General features: G+C 29.3%; 1 protein-coding gene across 1 annotated transcript; it reads right to left on the reverse strand.

The window, feature by feature from the left end:
- Nucleotides 1-16,144: 16,144 nt before the first annotated feature.
- On the reverse strand, nt 16,145-16,498 carry LOC137825359 (non-specific lipid-transfer protein A-like). The gene has a single exon (XM_068631030.1). The coding sequence runs from the start codon at nt 16,496-16,498 to the stop codon at nt 16,145-16,147; it is 354 nt and encodes a 117-aa protein (XP_068487131.1).
- Between the last annotated feature and the right edge of the window lie 1,893 nt (nt 16,499-18,391).

The following is an 18,391-nucleotide window of genomic DNA, read 5'->3' on the forward strand; positions in this document are numbered from 1 at the left end:
TGAGGGAGATCCTAATGTATATTTGGGGTGGAAAGTCAAGGTTGATCAAATCTTTCATGTCCATGGGGTCTTAGATGAGCAAAGGGTTAGACTAGCTTCTTTAGAATTCTTAGACTATGCCATGCAATGGTGGCATCAAACTCTCATGGACATTGGGCTAAACAAGAGGCCGCCCGTGGTCTCTTGGAACGATTTAAAAGCTTGCTTGCGCGATAGATTTGTTCCTCCACACTTTAGGAAAGACCTATTGTTGAAACTCCAAAGGTTTCATCAAGGCACGCTTAGCGTGGATGATTATTTTAAAGAACTCGACACACTTTTAATTAAAGTTGATATGAATGAGAGTGAAGAAGCTAAAATGGCTAGATTTGTTAGTGGTCTTAGAAGGGACATCCAAGATGTGGTAGAGCTTCAATAATATTCTTCTTTACAAACTTTAGTTCACCTTGCTATCAAAGTCGAATCTCAAATTGCAAGGAAAAATGCTTTTAAAAATTCTTCTCATGATGGCTACTACCACTCTTCTTGAAAAAACAAAAATAAATCTTTTTCAAAGTTTCCTTCTAAAGACTCTACTTTCAAACCTAGAGATTCTAAGCCTTCTACTTCCACTTCCACGCCTAAATCACCAACTAAATAGTCTAGTAAGAAATGCTTTAAATGCTTAGGCTATGGCCATATTGCTTCTAATTGCCTTGCTAAATGAAATATGTATATGCATGATGGGGTGGTGGTTAGTGAGCATGATTCCGAAAACTCTAGACATTCCTCACCTTCTAGATCCCCAAGTGAGCAAGAGAGTGAAAGTCCACATGAAGGTGACCTATTAGTAGTAAGACGAATGGTTGGACAAGTTTTGAAACCCTTTGATGAAAGTCAAAGAGAAAATATTTTTCATACAAGATGTCTTATTAATGATAGGTTACATTCTTTAATTGTGGATGGGGAAAGTTGTGCTAATGTTGCAAGCACAAGAGTGGTAGATAAGCTTGGATTGTCTACTATTTTTCATGCAAAGCCCTACAAATTAAAATGGTTAAGTGAGGTAGGTGAGATCATAGTTAACAAACAAGTCCTTATTGCTTTTTCCATTGGTAAATATAAAGATGAGGTCTTGTGTGATGTTGTTCCAATGGAAGCCACACATATTCTTTTAGGTAGGCCATGGAAATTTGATAGAAAAGTTTTTCATGATGGCTTTACCAACAAAATTTCTTTTAACTTCCATGGACACAAGGTCATACTTAAGTCTCTCTCTCCAAAGGAAGTTCATGAGGACCAAGTTAAAATGAGAGAAAAGAGAGAGAAAGAACATGATAAAAAAAGTTCCAAGAGAAGCCTTCTTATGTCCACACAACAAGTCAAAAAGGTAATAGTTGCTCAAAAGCCTATCTTTTTAGCTATTCCTAGGATTATTGATTGTGAGTTGACTAAGGATAGTCCCACCTGTTTGGATAAATTGGTAAAGGAATATGAAGACGTGTTTCAAGATCCTCTTAAAGTTTTACCACCTCTAAGAGAGATTGAACGTCAAATCGACTTCATGTCGGGGTTTCTTTACCAAATCGTCCAGCATATAGGACCAATCCCAAAGAGGCCAAAGAGATTTAACAACAAGTTGAGGGTTTAATAGCTAAGGGGTGGGTACAAGATAGCATGAGCCCATGTGCTATGTCTGTCATACTTGTCCCTAAAAAAGATGGGACATGGAGGATGTGTACGGATTGTCGCGCTATAAATAATATTACCATCAAGTATAGGCATCCCATCCCTAGGTTAGACGACTTGTTGGATGAATTGTATGGGTCTATTAACTTTCTCTGTTTGATCTTAATCCTAATCTGAACAAGTTCTGGTTTTGTTAAAGTGCATTGGAAAAATGAATGTGTTCCCTTTGAAATCACATTGTTCTTTTTCTTCTCATACATTGTAAACCAGTTTATATTTGCAAAAATTTTATAACTTCAATTCATCCCTCCCTTCTTGAACTTAGACACTAATAGACCCAACAATGGATACTAGAGTTATAGAAGGAGGATCCTAATATTAATTGTGTATTTTTTAATTCTTAGTTGTTTCTCTTTATAAAGGTGAATAATCTTTATTTTGTCTTTATCTCTTATGATTCTAGTATTTATTGATTGATTCTTTCTCTCTTTAGCTAGACCTAACTGCTTGTATATATTTTAGAGTGTTTGTTTTGATCTAAATGGAATAATACTAGAGATATTCATATCATTTGTCTTCCCTTTTACTCTTTTGTTTATCTTGGTCCTCTTTTGTTCATTTTTATTCTATTTCATAATATAAACCATATTTAACTAAAAAAGGTATGCTTTCTAATTCAAAATGTAGAATACATTTTGCGTTATTTTTTATATTCCCAAATCTAAATCACAAGCTTTCATTGGTTTATAAATCAAAATTCAAACCAAACATTCATTTTAAAATCAAAATATAAATTAATAATAATAATAATAATAACAACAATAATAATATTAATAACAACAATAATTATAATATAAAAACAAAATTTATTTATTATAGTGGTTATATGTTTCATGTTTAGTCATGAAACCTTTATCCAAATGCAGTTGCCCTAATTAAATAATTGTGACATAAATGTAAATGACAACACTTAAAAAGCTATAATCCTAAAATGTGTTAACTATTATCATATTTTAAACAATAATTTTTAAAATGGTTTCTTATTGTATAGCCCACATAATTGTCTAAAATCATGATTTTTGGTAGTGTTAATTATTTAACTTGAGAAATTTGCAAACAATAAGCATTTAAATTATTTGTTTTTATTTCTAAAAGAATAAAAACAAGTGCAAAATAGTATTTTTAAGTTTATTAGTTAGATCAAGTGATTAATTTTTATGTAGAGGTGACATAAAACAACCCTTTTACATGGTCAAAGTGCTTAATTGATGGGGAAAAAAAATTAAAGTATAATGGTTTTCTTTGGAAAGAAAATTATTGTTTGCAATTTATTAAAAACAAATTATACCACAAATTCTCATTAAATTAGAATGTAAAATTTATATGGAAAGTAATTTTTTTTTCGTATATTTAAAATATATGTTTATTCTTACACAAATATTTATATAAGAAAAACAGAAACCAATTCAATAAAAAAAATCTCATTATTACAATATATCAATAAATATAAATATAAACTATAGATCCGTTTTATATATATATATATATATATATATATAAACGGATATTCAAAAGTGAAGTATTTACTTATGCTTTCTAAAAACTTATATTAAGTATGTCTAGCAAAGATTAATTGATACAAACAAATACTTATATTTATAAGCAAACCTATGAATATTGGATCTATGTAAATTCATTATAACCCAAGTAGCATACATATGCTGAGTGTGTAAGAATTTCTCCTTAAGTTTCTTACCACCTGCCATCTTGATCTACATGACTTAAACCATGAGTGAAGCAAGAAAATCTTTATTGTAACACAAATATTTTCACATATAATTCCAAATTTGTGACCTCATATATATTCACACATTTTTTAACATTTGAAAAACCTTTTTTCATATAATATAAATCACGTAAATAAAACTCAATTCAATCAAATAAACAAATTAATACTTTATTTACTTTTATATTTAACATTCACATTCAATCAATTAAATAGACAAAAAAAAAAGTTAAAAAAAAACTAATTTGGGCAAAAATCTAGCCAAAAGAAGGTTAAATTTATGTTTTTTTATTTTTCACTTAAGTGAAAATATGGTCGAGGACAAGGTTTATTTTTTACTCTATTTTCACTCAAACGAAAATGGAACCAAGAGTAATTGTTGATATCATGTTATATTTGCTTATGCTTGAGTGAAAATTTGTCGCTTTTTAAAATTTCACCAAAAATCAATATAATAATTTACAACTTTTAGATAACTAAAAATGCCTGCATAACTATAATTGACTCAAATACAACTTGCATTGTCATAAAGCTTACAAATCAATCCAATCCATGATAACTATAAGAAATTAACTTATTCCCATAAAAAATCATATTCAAAAACTCAATTTAAAATCTTCATAATTTAACATGCAAAGATATATTTAGCGTAACAATATCGCAATGATATTGAATTCAAAGTACTCCAACAGTTCTCACTCAATTTCAAATATTTACATATTTTCAAACAAAACATAAACCCCTACATAAAAATCAATATATTGTGATCATGCTTATCATATATATATATATATATATATATATATATATATATATTATGATCAAGTCACATTTACTTTCAGATAATCTAACCAAGGTACTACCAAAATATAAATAGTTTTCTTTACTTCCTAAAGTTTTTTTTACTCTAAAACCAAAGTTCTAACTTCTCTATAACACAGGAAAGTTAAACTTGTACATAAAAGATACTACAAGAAAAAAAAGGTTTTCAACCAAGGTTCTTTAGTGGAGGTTAATATAACCCAAGTAATGAATTTAATTAACCAAGGTTTTTTTAGCCTTCATTAAGTTCCAAAAGTTTATTCTAAAATCTCAATAAAATAATAGAGATTTTTTTAACCTTCGTTAAGTTTTAAAAGTTTATTCTAAAACCTCAGCAAAATAACGGAGGCCTTTTAACCTTCGTTAAGTTCCAAAGATTTGTTATAAAACTTTAACAAAATAATGGTGGTTCTATTTTAGCATTCATTAAGTTTCAAATATTTATTGTAAAACCTCAGCAAAATAACGAAAGCTTTTTTAACCTTCGTTAAGTTCCAAAAGTTTATTCTAAAACCTCAACAAAATAATGGAGGTTTTTAACATCGTTAAGTTTCAAATATTTATTGTAAAACCTCAACAAAATAACACAGAGGTTTTTTTCACCTTCATTAAGTTTCAAACGTTTATTCTAAAAGCTCAACAAAATAATGGAAGTTTTTTAACATTCGTTAATAAGTTTCAAATATTTATTGTAAAACTTGAGTAAAATATTTTAGATTTTTTAAAAACCAGTGTAATATGTACCAAAATTTGAATACAATATTAAAAAATATATGCTCCAAAAGGCACATATAACACTGGATGGGACTCACAACCGGTGTTATATGTGCTCCAAAGTCACATACTAAACTCTGAATCCTAAACCCAATACCAAAATCGTTCAACATATAAAAAATAAAACAACAATTCAAAAAGTAAATATCATACATTATATTTCAAACATAATACACTATAAAACACAATACACATTGTCGAGGGTCGATCACCCCTAGACTCAATACCAAGACGTTCAACAAATAACAATTACCCAATTTAAAACATAATAATTATATTCCCAATACAATATAATAAAGTAATTATCTATATAAATAATTGTATACCAAATAATAATTAAAATATATAAAAATAAAATACTAACCTAGAGCGTAACGTGAACGGAGTTGTGGCGGCAATGGAGGCAATGTGGCAGCGACAAAGGCAACGACAACGACGATAAGAGTGACAACAAAATAACAGAGAAGCGTGAACGGAAGAATCTCGTTCGATGTGGATGCTCTCATGACGAAGAGAAAAAAATAAGAGAGAAGCGGCAAGGGTAGCGATGGAGGCAACGACAGTGGCAGCAGCGTTGGAAGAAGCAAAAATGAACTTTTTGTTGGGTCTATTAATGTCTAAGTTCAAGAGGGGAGGGGTGAATTGAACATATAAAATTTTTGCAACCACAAACTGTTTTTAGTATATCAGGGGTAAAAGAACAGATTGATTTTAGAATGAACAGATTGATTTTTACAAAACAGTCTAACACAAACAGAACTGCACCAGATTGGGATTAAGATCAGATAGTGAAAAATAGCTAAATCAGATTGGTTCACTTTTAACAGTATTGAAGAACACACACTATGCCTAAAGAACAAACCAATTTATTCAACACAAAGCTTTATAGACAATGAATCTGTTACATGATTTTTATGAAGAAACCTGTTGGTTCTTAATTCAATTACAAACTTATATTCAGAAGCTTTGTTTATGATTAGAGATTTTTTTCCAGATTAAGAGGAACAGTTTTTATTAAATCCAGAATTAACAGATTTGATTTCAAATGAACAGATTTCGTTATTGACAGAATTAAGCAAAACCAGAAACAAATGCAGGGATGAGAAGAGAAAGACAAGAGAGTTTTTATACTGGTTCACTCATCAAGAGCTACGTCCAGTTCACCTTACTCCAAGGTGGAATCCACTAAAACAGATACAAACAATTACAGCATACACAGCAGGTCTTGAACCCTTCAAGAACTTCAACAAACACTGCTGAAAAACACTATTCCAGCATACCTTGCACTCCAAGAAACCCTATCTAGAGTGACTAACACTTATACCTATTACAAGAATGAGTAAGGGAAAGATTACACCTGAAATGGTGTTGCAAGAACATAAACCAGTTGTTCTATTTGCTCCAAGACAGTACCAACACCTTCATCCAGCACAAGGTTCTTCAAGAACAAGCTCACATGTATTTCTATTTTGCAAAACCTTTTCAATTCTCTTTGTCACACATGAAATGTTTTATCTCTGTCAAAACTGTGATTGTTCAGCATCCCTTCACGTGAGAAGGGCATTTTATTTTATAGAGAACAGTTTCTAACCACTTTTCAAAAAACAGTTTCAGAGCAGTTATAAGAACAACAGATTGATTCTAAAAACAACAGGTTAAATGTTAACAAAACTGCCAACTTAGCTTAACTGAAATAACAGACTGAGCTTTACCTTTGGTGCCCTAACAGAATTTCGAAAAGCCTTTAATAGAGCATAAATAAACTGATTGGTTCTCAATAAAACAGATTTACTTTTGTACTGAATCAAACCTTTTAAGAAAACTTTAAAAAGCTTTTTCAAAACCATTTAACCACATCATGAGCTTGATCTTACTACCTTGATTTGGCATCTAAGATGGGTCATGCAGCAAAAGGCAACCTTGAAAATACACAAACCTAAAATACAGAATTCATCTAAGACACATTGCAACCTTCAAAGCAAACTAGCTAAAGACTACATCAAACACACCAATGCAAGGTAGAAATGAGCTTCATCCATCTCCAACACTTTTGAGCAAGAAAACTTAGAGTAGCGCGAATGGAAAGTGAGGGCGCGAGCCAAGAAAATAGGGTAAAAACATATGTTATACCGTTTATGAGTTATAATCGGTGTAATATATATTTTTATTTACTTAAAATTTATTTATTTATTTTGATATGACTTATAACACTGGTTGTGTAGCCCAATTGGTGTTATATGTAATTTTTAAAACTTTAAAAACATTTTTTTAATATAGAAATTACATATAACACTGGTTCCTCTTTCCAACCGATGTTACATGTGTTTTCCAAAGCTAAATTTTTCAAAAAAAATTAAACTCTGGGAATGACATATTACACTGGTTGTATAGAGGAACCAGTGTTATATGTCATTTTTAAAATCTTCTATTTTTTTTTTAATTTGAAAATGACATATAACATTGATTCCTCTGTCTAATCGGGGTTATATGTAATCCCAAAGAAAAAAAATGTTAAAAACTTTTTTTTCTTTGAAGAGGACATATTACACCGGTTGGATAGCCGAACCTGTGTAATATGTGCCAAATATTTACAAAAATATCACCGTATTTTATTTATAGTTCTCATTTAACCTGCCTAATATGTCGTTGTAAAATACATAATTTGCACTAGTGATTTATGTTCTATTTTTCACTTTAGTGAAAATATGACCGAGGACAAGGTTGATTTTTTACTCTATTTTCACTCTAACAAAAATGGAGTCAAGAGGAAATGTTGATTTCCTACTATATTTGTTTTGAAAATTATTACTTTCTAAAATTTCACCCAAAATCAATAAAGTTACAATTTTTAGATAACTCAAAATGCCAACATAATTATAAATTACTCAAATACAACTTGTACTCTCATAAAGCTCACAAAACAATCCATGATAACTATGAGAAATTAATTTATTCTCACAAAAAATTGTATTCAAAATAGAATTTAAAATCTTTATAATTTAAGATACAAAAATCTATTCACCTAACAATATCCCAATGATATTGAATTCAAAGTACTCAAACAATTGTCACTTAAATTTAAATATTTACATATTTTCAAAGAAAACAATAACCACTGCACAAAAATCAATATATTATGATTGAGTCAAATGATGAAAATGAAGACTGGCCCACCATGAGTATAACATGTGAATCGATTTTATGGGCCCGCCCCACATAAGGGTTGGATCACATTCTTGCGGGTTAGTCCGTAGAAGAAATTTTTTAAAATTAATGAAAAATATTTTTTTAAATATAAATTTGGAAGAAATTTAATTCTTTTTCCTATTTAGATCAATTAGGTAAATATTCTCATAATATTATTCTCATGACAGATACGTCATAAGATAAAAGTTAAAAAAAAAAATTCTTTAATTCTAGAATGTGTTTTTTCTTTAATTCTAAAATGTGTTTTTTCTTTAATTCTAAAATGTGAAATTTAAAATTTCCAAAATTAAAATTTGGAAGTTAAAGAAATCGCAACTAGATCAACCGCTCGGATCCACATCGGCCCATGCCCGTTCGCTCGACATCGACCTGGGCTCGTTCGGCTCGAGATCGATCCGGAACCGTTCAACTCAACATCGGCCCACGTCCGCTCGGCTCAACATGGGTTCGGGTCCGCTCAGCTCGACATCGGCCCATGTCTGCTCAGCTCAATATCGGCTTGGGCTCGCTCGGCTCGATATTGGCACAGGCCCCCCGGCTCAGTATCAACCTTACCCTGCTCAGCTCGACATGAGCCTAGTTCTGGACGAATCGACATCGACCCGAGATCGGACGACTCAACATCAACCCGGGCTTGCTCGACTCGACATCGGCCCGGGCGGCTTGGCTCGATATAGACTCGGGATTGCTCGACTCAACATTGGACCGGGCCCACTCATCTCGACTTCGGCCCGAGCCTACTTGGTTTGACATTGGCTCAGGCCCGCTCGGCTCGAAAACAGCTTGGACCCGCTCGGCTCTATATCAGCCCTGGCCCGGTCGTCTGGATATCGGTCTGGGCCTGCTCGACTCGATATCGGACCTGAAAGACTCAACTCAACATGGACTTGAACTAGCTTGAATAGACATTGGCATGGGCCAACTCAGCTTGATATGGGACCCGACCGACTCGGGTGGACTTAATATCGGCCACTGATAAGGGCCTAATTTCAGTAATATTTCATATTAAAATATAGACACTATGAGGATTTATTGCTAATTTACATATAAAATAATCCATAATTTATGAATTTATACCTTTTTACATTTTTATGAGGTTTATTTGAATAAGAGCATTTTATTCCCAAATTTGATGTTAATTGCAGATTTCTTGGGAAGATTGAAGATTTGGAATAAAGGAGAATAATTTGAGCTAAAAAGATGAAGTCGGAAGATCCCAGAATGGAAAAAGATGCAAAGAAAGATTAGGCTTTTTTTTATGTTTTATCATTTAGCCCATTAGCGCGACACAAGAAGCAACCTAACCCTAGAAAACTAGGAAAAATAGAGGGCTAGAGGCTCAACCCTAGTGTGTCAGATTGAGAGGAAAACACCATAGAGTGAATTGTAACTCAATTGGGAGAATGGAATGTGCTAGAAGTATGCGTAGCTAATTCTACCCTTTGGGATTGAGAGTAATCTGCTCAAACTCTTATGTATTGAGGTGATATCTTATATATTAATATTCCGTTCTTGATTGATTATTGGTATTTTTGTTTTACTTTTAACTTTCCGTGACAAATTGAGAATCTTAAATCTAACCGAGAGGTATTTTTAGGGTTTGGACCTAAACATCAATACTTATCATATTTGAGTGCTAGGGATAGACTTGAAATGTTAATTGCCATTAACGTGTCTGAGTGTGATTCTAAGATGTTTTTATAAATATGCGAGGGATTGATATTTAGGAAACATTCTTAAGGATTTTATATGCGAGAGATCTATAAATGATTTTTTTACGAGCATCAATTTCAATCAAAGAACTCAATATTAACATGCTAAATGAGAGTGGGAGAGATGAAACCTAATCCCTATTTTTCCAATTGAAGCAACTAATTTTTTGTTTGTTTTCTTATTGATCAGTGCCAACGCAATCCGTTCTAAACTCTTTTTATTGTTATGTTGTTATATTTAGCGAATATTGTACTTTATAATTTAGTGTTCCTTAGGGGATCGATATCTGTCCTTAGGGACAATTATTACTTCTGACAAAAGCGGCGTACTTGCCGTAAAAAGTGATCAAGTTTTGGCGCCGTTGTCGGGGAACAGGTTTGATTTGTTGAGTATAATTTCCTAAATATTGTGAATATACTAACTATTTTTTTTTATGTGAATAAATTTTTTAGTTTTTTTTTTTTTAGATTTGAATATTTTTTGTAAAGATTTTGTTTTTTTTAATGTGAATATGTTTGTTTGTTTTTGTTTAAAACTGTTATTTTTATGTTAATATTTTTTCTTTTAAGTTTTTTTTTATTTGTTTACTTTATTTATTTTGTTTTGATTTTGTTTTTTTATATTTTATTTTATTCTTTACTTTTTTATTTTTATATTGTTTACGTAGTTTTTTTTACTGTAATTATTTTATTTCATTTTTGTTTTTATTCTTATTTTTATTTGGATTTTGTTTTATCATATTTTATTTTTGCGTTTATCTTAAGTTGTTTATTTAGAGTTTATGTAGTTTTTATTTATTTATTATTTATTACTATTAGTTTCTGTTTTATTTTTGTTTATTTTTATTTTATTTTATTTATTTTTCTTAATAGTTATTTATTTTATTTTATTTTATTTTTAGTTTTATTATTTTCTTTGATTTCATTCTTAGTTTTTATTTTACGCAAGTTTTTTTTTCTATCTATATATTCTGTTTTAGTTTTCTTAGTTAGTTAATTATTTAATTTTTTTAATTTTCTTATTTTGTATTTTTTTTATTTTTTATATATTATTCTTGTTTTATTTATTTTATTTTTCTCTTTGTTAAAAATTATAGTTTTATTATTTTATTTAGTTTTTAGTTTTTATTTAAGTAAGTTTTTGTTTCTTTTATTTTATTTTATTTTCTGTTTTTCATTTACTATTTATTTCTCTTTCTTTTGTTATTTTAAATTTTCTGTTTTTCTTTATTTCATTTAAAAATAAATAAACTATTTGTTTGTTATACTAATCTTTGCTTGAGTTGTCTTATGATAATAAGACAACAAGTTTTTATAGATTGAGCAATTGAGAAGACAACCCGGAAGAATAGAAGTTAAAAATAAAGAAAAGAGAAACAAGGAGAAGTTAGAAAAGACTTAGAGATGATGATGATTGTACCTATCACCAGTTGAGAGATAACATATGGTTTTAAAAATAAAGTGGCTAGAAAATTCTGTCTAGCCAATCACTCCTATCAAATAAGCCAACCATGGAAAATTTCAAGGGAAACCCAACCTATGTTATGTATTTTGACCTGGGGACAGGTTCTATTATTTAGGGGGCAAATCCAGCAAATGAAGCAAGATTGTAGATAAAGATTTTCACAAAAAGCTGGATGACTTCTTGAGAAGAGAGGATTGAACAAAAATATGGTTTTATCTTTCTAATTCTAATTTTTTTTCAGTTATTTGAATTTTGTCTTATTTTATTTTTCGGTTATTTTGTTTTCTGTTTATTTGCTTATTTGTTTAGTTTGTTTTAATTGCTTATTTTGTATTTTGAATAAATTTGTTGTTTTTGTTAGTTGTTAGTTTTAGGTTTTGAATTATCTTTCTTGAATAAATTTCAATTTTAATTTGTTTATTTTCTAGTTTATTTTTTCAAATAAAAAAGAACTAGAATATTAATTTTGAATTGTGGAAAAAAGAATTTGTGTTTAAATATTAGATAGTGAGATGAATTAGGCACAGGTTAGAAAATAAAATATGATTGAATCCCTATTCAAATGTAGTTAAAATTATGATACACGAAAATTTAACGGGACGATTGATTAGGACAGATAATGACAAGACAAAAATGAATGAGACCAATTAAACCAAGTGTGTGTGAACCTTAAACAGTTTTGAGAATTTTACTGATGAATTGACAGTTGTGGTTGTTTAATTTTTATTTTTTGTTGCATCATAAAAGAGCATGAAGATGATTGAGGCATTTGTTTGTGTTAATTAGGAGCCAGGGCCAAAAAGCCAACATTTATATTAGAATTCCATTTTTTTTATATCCCTTTGGGCCAAGAAATTCTTGTTAATATTGCACCTTAACCTTTAATGATATATTTTCCTACCCTTTAGCATGTTTAAGGAAGGAGAACATAGATGCAATACATATAGAAAAGAGAATGGTTGGTCATGATTGTGAAAACTCAAAAAGTTGAAAATAGGAATAATATTTTCCTATTATTGAAAAAAAAAGAAATAGAAGAAGAAAAAGAAATAGAAAAGAAAAAAAAAATCATCATGAAAATCATGAAAAGTCATAAAGAAAATGAGGAAAAAGGATATTGAAAGAAAGTGGTGATTAGATAACATATATGTTCTCTATAAGTGAATTGTAGGTATGTTCTTCTTCTTTAAGATGTGCATTTTGTTATCTAAGAAAAACCAATATTTTTTTGGAAGCCTAGCCTCATTACAACCCTGGAAAAGACCTCAAGATTCATGTTTATAATATGTTTGTGAGGCATACGAGAAGATACTCCTTGATGAATTGTCATTTCTTTGTTTTGATTTAATCTTGGAAGTTGATTGTGTCTGTATTTTTCTATATTTGAATTTGGAAGCATTATAAGTTTCTAATTTGATAAATTTGATCTGGTGTTTAGTGAATTAAGCTGTTTGATATTTAAATTCAAATATATTCATTTACTTTTGCATGAGGACAAGTAAGATTCTAAGTTGGGGAGAGTGATAAGTGCCTAATTTCAGTAATATTTCATATTAAAATATAGGCACTTATGAGGATTTATTGCTAATTTACATATAAAATAATCCCTAATTTATGAATTTATACCTTTTAACATTTTTATGAGCTTTATTTGAATAAGAGCATTTTATTCTCAAATTTGGTGTTGATTGCAAATTTCTAGGGAAGATTGAAGATTTGGAAAAAAGGAGAATAATTTGAGTTAAAAAGATAAAGCCGGAAGGTCCCGGAATGGAAAAAGATGCAAAGAAAGATTGAACCTTTTTTTATGTTTTATCATTTAGCCCATTAGCGCGACACAAGAAGCAACCTAACCCTAGAAAACTAGGATAAATAGAGGGCTAGAGGCTCAACCCTAGTGTGCCAGATTGAGAGGAAAACACCATAGAGTGAATTGTAACTCAATTGGGAGAATGGAAGGTGCTAGAAGTATGCGTAGCTAATTCTACCCTTTGGGATTGGGAGTAATCTGCTCAAACTCTTATGTATTGAGATGATATCTTATATATTAATATTCAATTCTTGATTGATTATTGGTATTGTTGTTTTACTTTTAACTTTCCGTGACAAATTGAGAATCTTAAATCTAACCGAGAGGTATTTTTAGGGTTTGGACCTAAACATCAATACTTATCATATTTGAGTGCTAGGGATAGACTTGAAATGTTAATTGTCATTAACGTGTCTGAGTGTGATTCTAAGATGTTTTTATAAATATGCGAGGGATTGATATTTAGGAAACATTCTTAAGGATTTTATATGCGAGAGATCTATAAATGAATTTTCTACGGGCATCAATTTCAATCAAAGAACTCAATATTAACATGCTAAATGAGAGTGGGAGAGATGAAACCTAATCCCTATTTTTCCAATTGAAGCAACTAATTCTTTGTTTGTTTTTTTTTATTGATCAGTACCAACGCAATCAGTTCTAAACTCTTTTTATTGTTATGTTGTTATATTTGGCGAATATTGTACTTGATAATTTAGTGTTCCTTGTGGGATCGATATTCGTCCTTAGGGACAATTATTACTTCTTACAAACGTGGTGTATTTGCTGTAAAAAGTCATCAGCCACTCAACTCGACTTACACAAAGTTGACTCGGCTCGACTTTGGCCCAAAATGACTTGGCTCGACTTTGGCCCATACCGACTCAATTCGACTTAGGCTCGGACGACTCGGCTCGTCGTGGACTTGGACCAACTTTGCTCAACCTGGGTCCGGATTGTCTTGGCTTAACCTGGATCGGACCAAGTCAAAATCAATCCCAAAATACAATTTGTATAATCACAAAATGTATCCAATCAAGATCTAATCTAATATATATATTTTTTTATAATTTTTTTTTCAGTCTATTTTTTTATTTTATTAAAAAAGACTAATATAAATTAGATGTTTTGTTAATTTTAATTTTTGTTTCAATTGAAAGGTATTTAGGACTTAATAGATTAAAAGAATGGGAAAGTTGTATATTTGTTTTTAGATAGAACAAAAGGTATATTCGGTTTTGGTATATCATCTGGAAAATGCAAATGTAGTGATATGTGTAACTTAATTTATTAATACTTATAAATTAAATTTTAATAAATAACTATAATAAAATAAATAACTTAAATATGTTTTTTTTATTTTTATATCAAGAATAAAAAATCAATTTTATTCTTTAAATTAAAAAAAAAATCTAATCTCAATTTTTTAAAAAAGTTTAATTTAATGTCGTCTCGACTTTAAAAAATAATTCATTGATTTTTTTTTAAATAATTAATACATATACCTTGATATATTGTGACATAATGGCTGAGATATATCTGTTTTAATGAAAATAATTTAATAAAATGAACTATATTAAATGGTTTAAAAAAAATTAAAACTATATTAAATTTTTAAAAATTCTCAGAATTAAATTGATTTTTTGACTCTTAATATAAAAATCAAAATTCTTAATATAAAAACCAAAATGATAATCTAAAAGAATTTAACATATAAAAATAATAATAAGTTTAATTTTCAAATTTAAAACATTTATTTATTAATTAAAAATTATCTACAAAATTAAATGTATTTTTAAAATAATATATATATTAAAATGAAAACATTTTGTTTTAGAAAAACGACAACTGACCCACCATACTTTTGTCTGATATCTTTATTTTGCATGTGATTCTGAAATAATTAAAATTTACGTTTAATTTTCTAAATTAAAGGAGATATCTCAGGATATCCTAATTTTTTTTATAAAATACTTTTATGTTAGATAATTTTTTATACTAATTTTTATAAAAAAGAAACCAACAACTCAATGCTTATAATTCATGCTGCAAAATAAAGCACAAAAATTTGCAAGAGTTCTACATTCATATTAATATAGTTTGTTTTAAGTTTGTTTTTTAATTAGCATATTGTTTTTAAGTATTATTGATAGTTTAATAGTAATAAAAATATACATTAAAAATTATATGTCTTTAAAATACACATGCAATTAGTAAATATATAATAAAACGGTTGTGATATTATTTTATTTTTATTTTCATTTTTCACACATTAAATATATATACATACATTAAATTAATACGTTAAATTACGTTAAATTATATAGCCTGATTTTCTCAAAATTTTGAATATGTCTTGTTACTGTACTCGTCTACTCGTTTTAATATAGTTGAGAATTGATTTCGTACTTTTACCAATTAGTTTGCTCTAAGAAAATTAGAGTTCTAATTAAGTTTAACGTAATACACTAAATCAGGTGTCATAAAATGATATCTTTTTTGAATTAAATTTATTTTGGATTAGGCTCGCTGAAATGTAAAAACACAAACGATTCATCTTACTTAAACACAAACGATTTATATTAATTAAATGTAAAAGTAAACTCTCTGAAAAACGATAAATGGAGATACCAACAACATAAAAAAAATACTCATTAATTATCAATTTTAACATAACTCTTTCTCTCACGCAAGCTAAACAAACAATCTTATTTTTGACAAAAAAAAGATGACAACTTCAAAGCATAATCCACCATTTCTAACGTCTCATCTCCTCCTCAAGGCTAGTTTTTTATAATACTGAAAAGGAAGAGGAAGAAAAGAAAGTAAAAATAATGTCAGAAAAGTAAATGAAGGAGTAGAATTAACATGCATAATGATATAAAAAAAAAAAAAAAATCTCACTTATCGCAATCGAAGTCCTTGGAGATGGGATAATTCACATTAATATTACAAACTTTAGGAAGGTTATTGACCCTGCTAACATCAAAGTTAGGAATCTGAGAGGCTGCTTCCTTAAGGCACTTACATGCAGTAAGTTTTTCTTCTTTTGTGGGTGTTGAAACTATCAATTTATTCAACCCTTGGCAGCAAGGAGTTGGAGGGGTATTGGTTTTATCGGTGAGGAAATCTAAGCATGGCGTCACTAAGGATTTTGTTTCCTCACAAGTCAGGGCCTTTGGTGGCTCTGTGGCTGCAACTGTGAGGACTAACACAGCTACCAAACTCAAAAATGGTACATACACACTCTTCATTTTTACCACAATGGTTTTTCTGAATCACTCACTGGTGCTTTTGATTTTGGATGGATGGAACACTGTGAGAGTCTTACATTTATAGCCAGCCACATGCATGGTGCGTTTTGAGCTTTCATCATGTGACCATTATTTTTTTATCAACAATAAATAAATAAAATAAAATGAGGCACTTCAGGGATATCCCAAATCTTATACAAAAAAAAATCAAGACCAAATTTCATAACACCCAACTAACTGGGGTTCCAATAGACTCTACGAAACAACGACTAAAGTGACAAAGACTATTATTTATGATTATTAATCACTTTTTGTTCTTTTTCTTTTTCTTGTAGTATGGTCCATAAAATATGAAGAAATATAATTTCTTTCAACAGTTTTGATTGCGAATAGTTGGTGACTTTTTAATCTCTTTCTTGGAGTATGCTTTACATACTCCTACAAAACAAGATGACAAATGATGTTTTGACAACCTTTGGAGTTGTATACAACTTTTGATGTGATGGATTTAGAATGAAATATATATAATAAAGGATAAATTTGTAACTAAAAGATATGAAAAATATTAAAATAATAGTATTGGGAGTTGTAATGTGGTTGTATAAAAAAATGTGTGAGGTCAATGTATCATTGTTTGACAATGTATACAAACAAGATAAAGAATCATTGTATTTTGTTTGTATCTCATTTTGCTTTATTGATTTTAGGATTTTTAAATTTATTGTTGTTTCTTTCTTTTCTCAACCCACGATTTCTCTTTATATTCCTCTCTCTCCCAACTTCTCTTCTCTTCCTTCTCTCTTCATTTTCTTTCCCATAAAGTTCATTTTTACTCTAAAGATTAATTATTCTTTATTTTTCTCTATGATTTAGTCATCAATCTTAGAGATGTCAATTAAGAAAAGTGTTTCTCTCAACTTGATTAAGCTCATACTAAAATTTTGTAATGTTTGGATAACTTTCTCTAGATTCCTAAATTTTGGAGTGGTTCCCCCATTTGAGCTAGAATTTCCATAAGAATAAGGAATCTCAAGTAACGGAAGCTAACTTTAAATTTCAATAGTACCCAAGCTAGAAGATCTGAATGTGGAGGGGACGTGATTCCTAGTTTCAATTTCTATTGCAGGGATGTTATTTGATAAAATGGTTTGATTTTATGTTGTGTGAACATGTATAATTATTATATTTTGATAGTTTGGAAGTTAAATATTGTTTTTTAAGTTGGAAAAGTTATTGAATGTTAGTTGTTTGAATGATATGTATTATATATGAATGATGAAAATTGTATGAAATTGATGTCATACATTTGGGATAATGTATGAGTTATTGTTTGATGGTACATTAAGTATGAAAAACCTATATTTAACAGAGATCCTCTAGTTTCACTTATAATCTAATTCATATAGATTAAGATAACAGTGGGTGAGAAGCTGATGCTAGAGTTCATACACACTGAGTCCCGCTATAGAAACTCGGTATTAGATGTTTGAACGTATCATGATCCTTGATGTATGGATTAGATGTTAGTCTTTGTTAAGAGCATACTTAATGAGTTTTATAATTATCTACATAAATAATTTTATTTTTAAAATAATATATATATATATATATTAAAATAAAAACAATTTTTTAAGAAAAAAGGGGCAACCAAGCCACCCTACTTTTGTTCGACCCATGAGAGTAAGGGGAAACCCCACCCCTACTTGTTACCATTTCAGTTTTGCTTTTGTGATTCTTAAACATTTAGAATTTATATTAGTTTTCAGTTTTTTTTATCAGTATACGTTTCTTTTAAGTATTTAATGATAGTTTGATAATGTAATAATTAAAAATATATATTAAAAAGTTATATGACTTTAAAGCATACATGCAATTAAGAAATATATAATAAAA

Source organism: Phaseolus vulgaris, chromosome 8 (assembly GCF_000499845.2).
Source record: "Phaseolus vulgaris cultivar G19833 chromosome 8, P. vulgaris v2.0, whole genome shotgun sequence".
NCBI lineage: Eukaryota > Viridiplantae > Streptophyta > Magnoliopsida > Fabales > Fabaceae > Phaseolus > Phaseolus vulgaris.

Coding starts and splice junctions, on each gene's coding strand:
- LOC137825359 (XM_068631030.1), bottom strand. CDS start 16,498: ATGAAGAGTGTGTATGTACCATTTTTGAGTTTGGTAGCTGTGTTAGTC.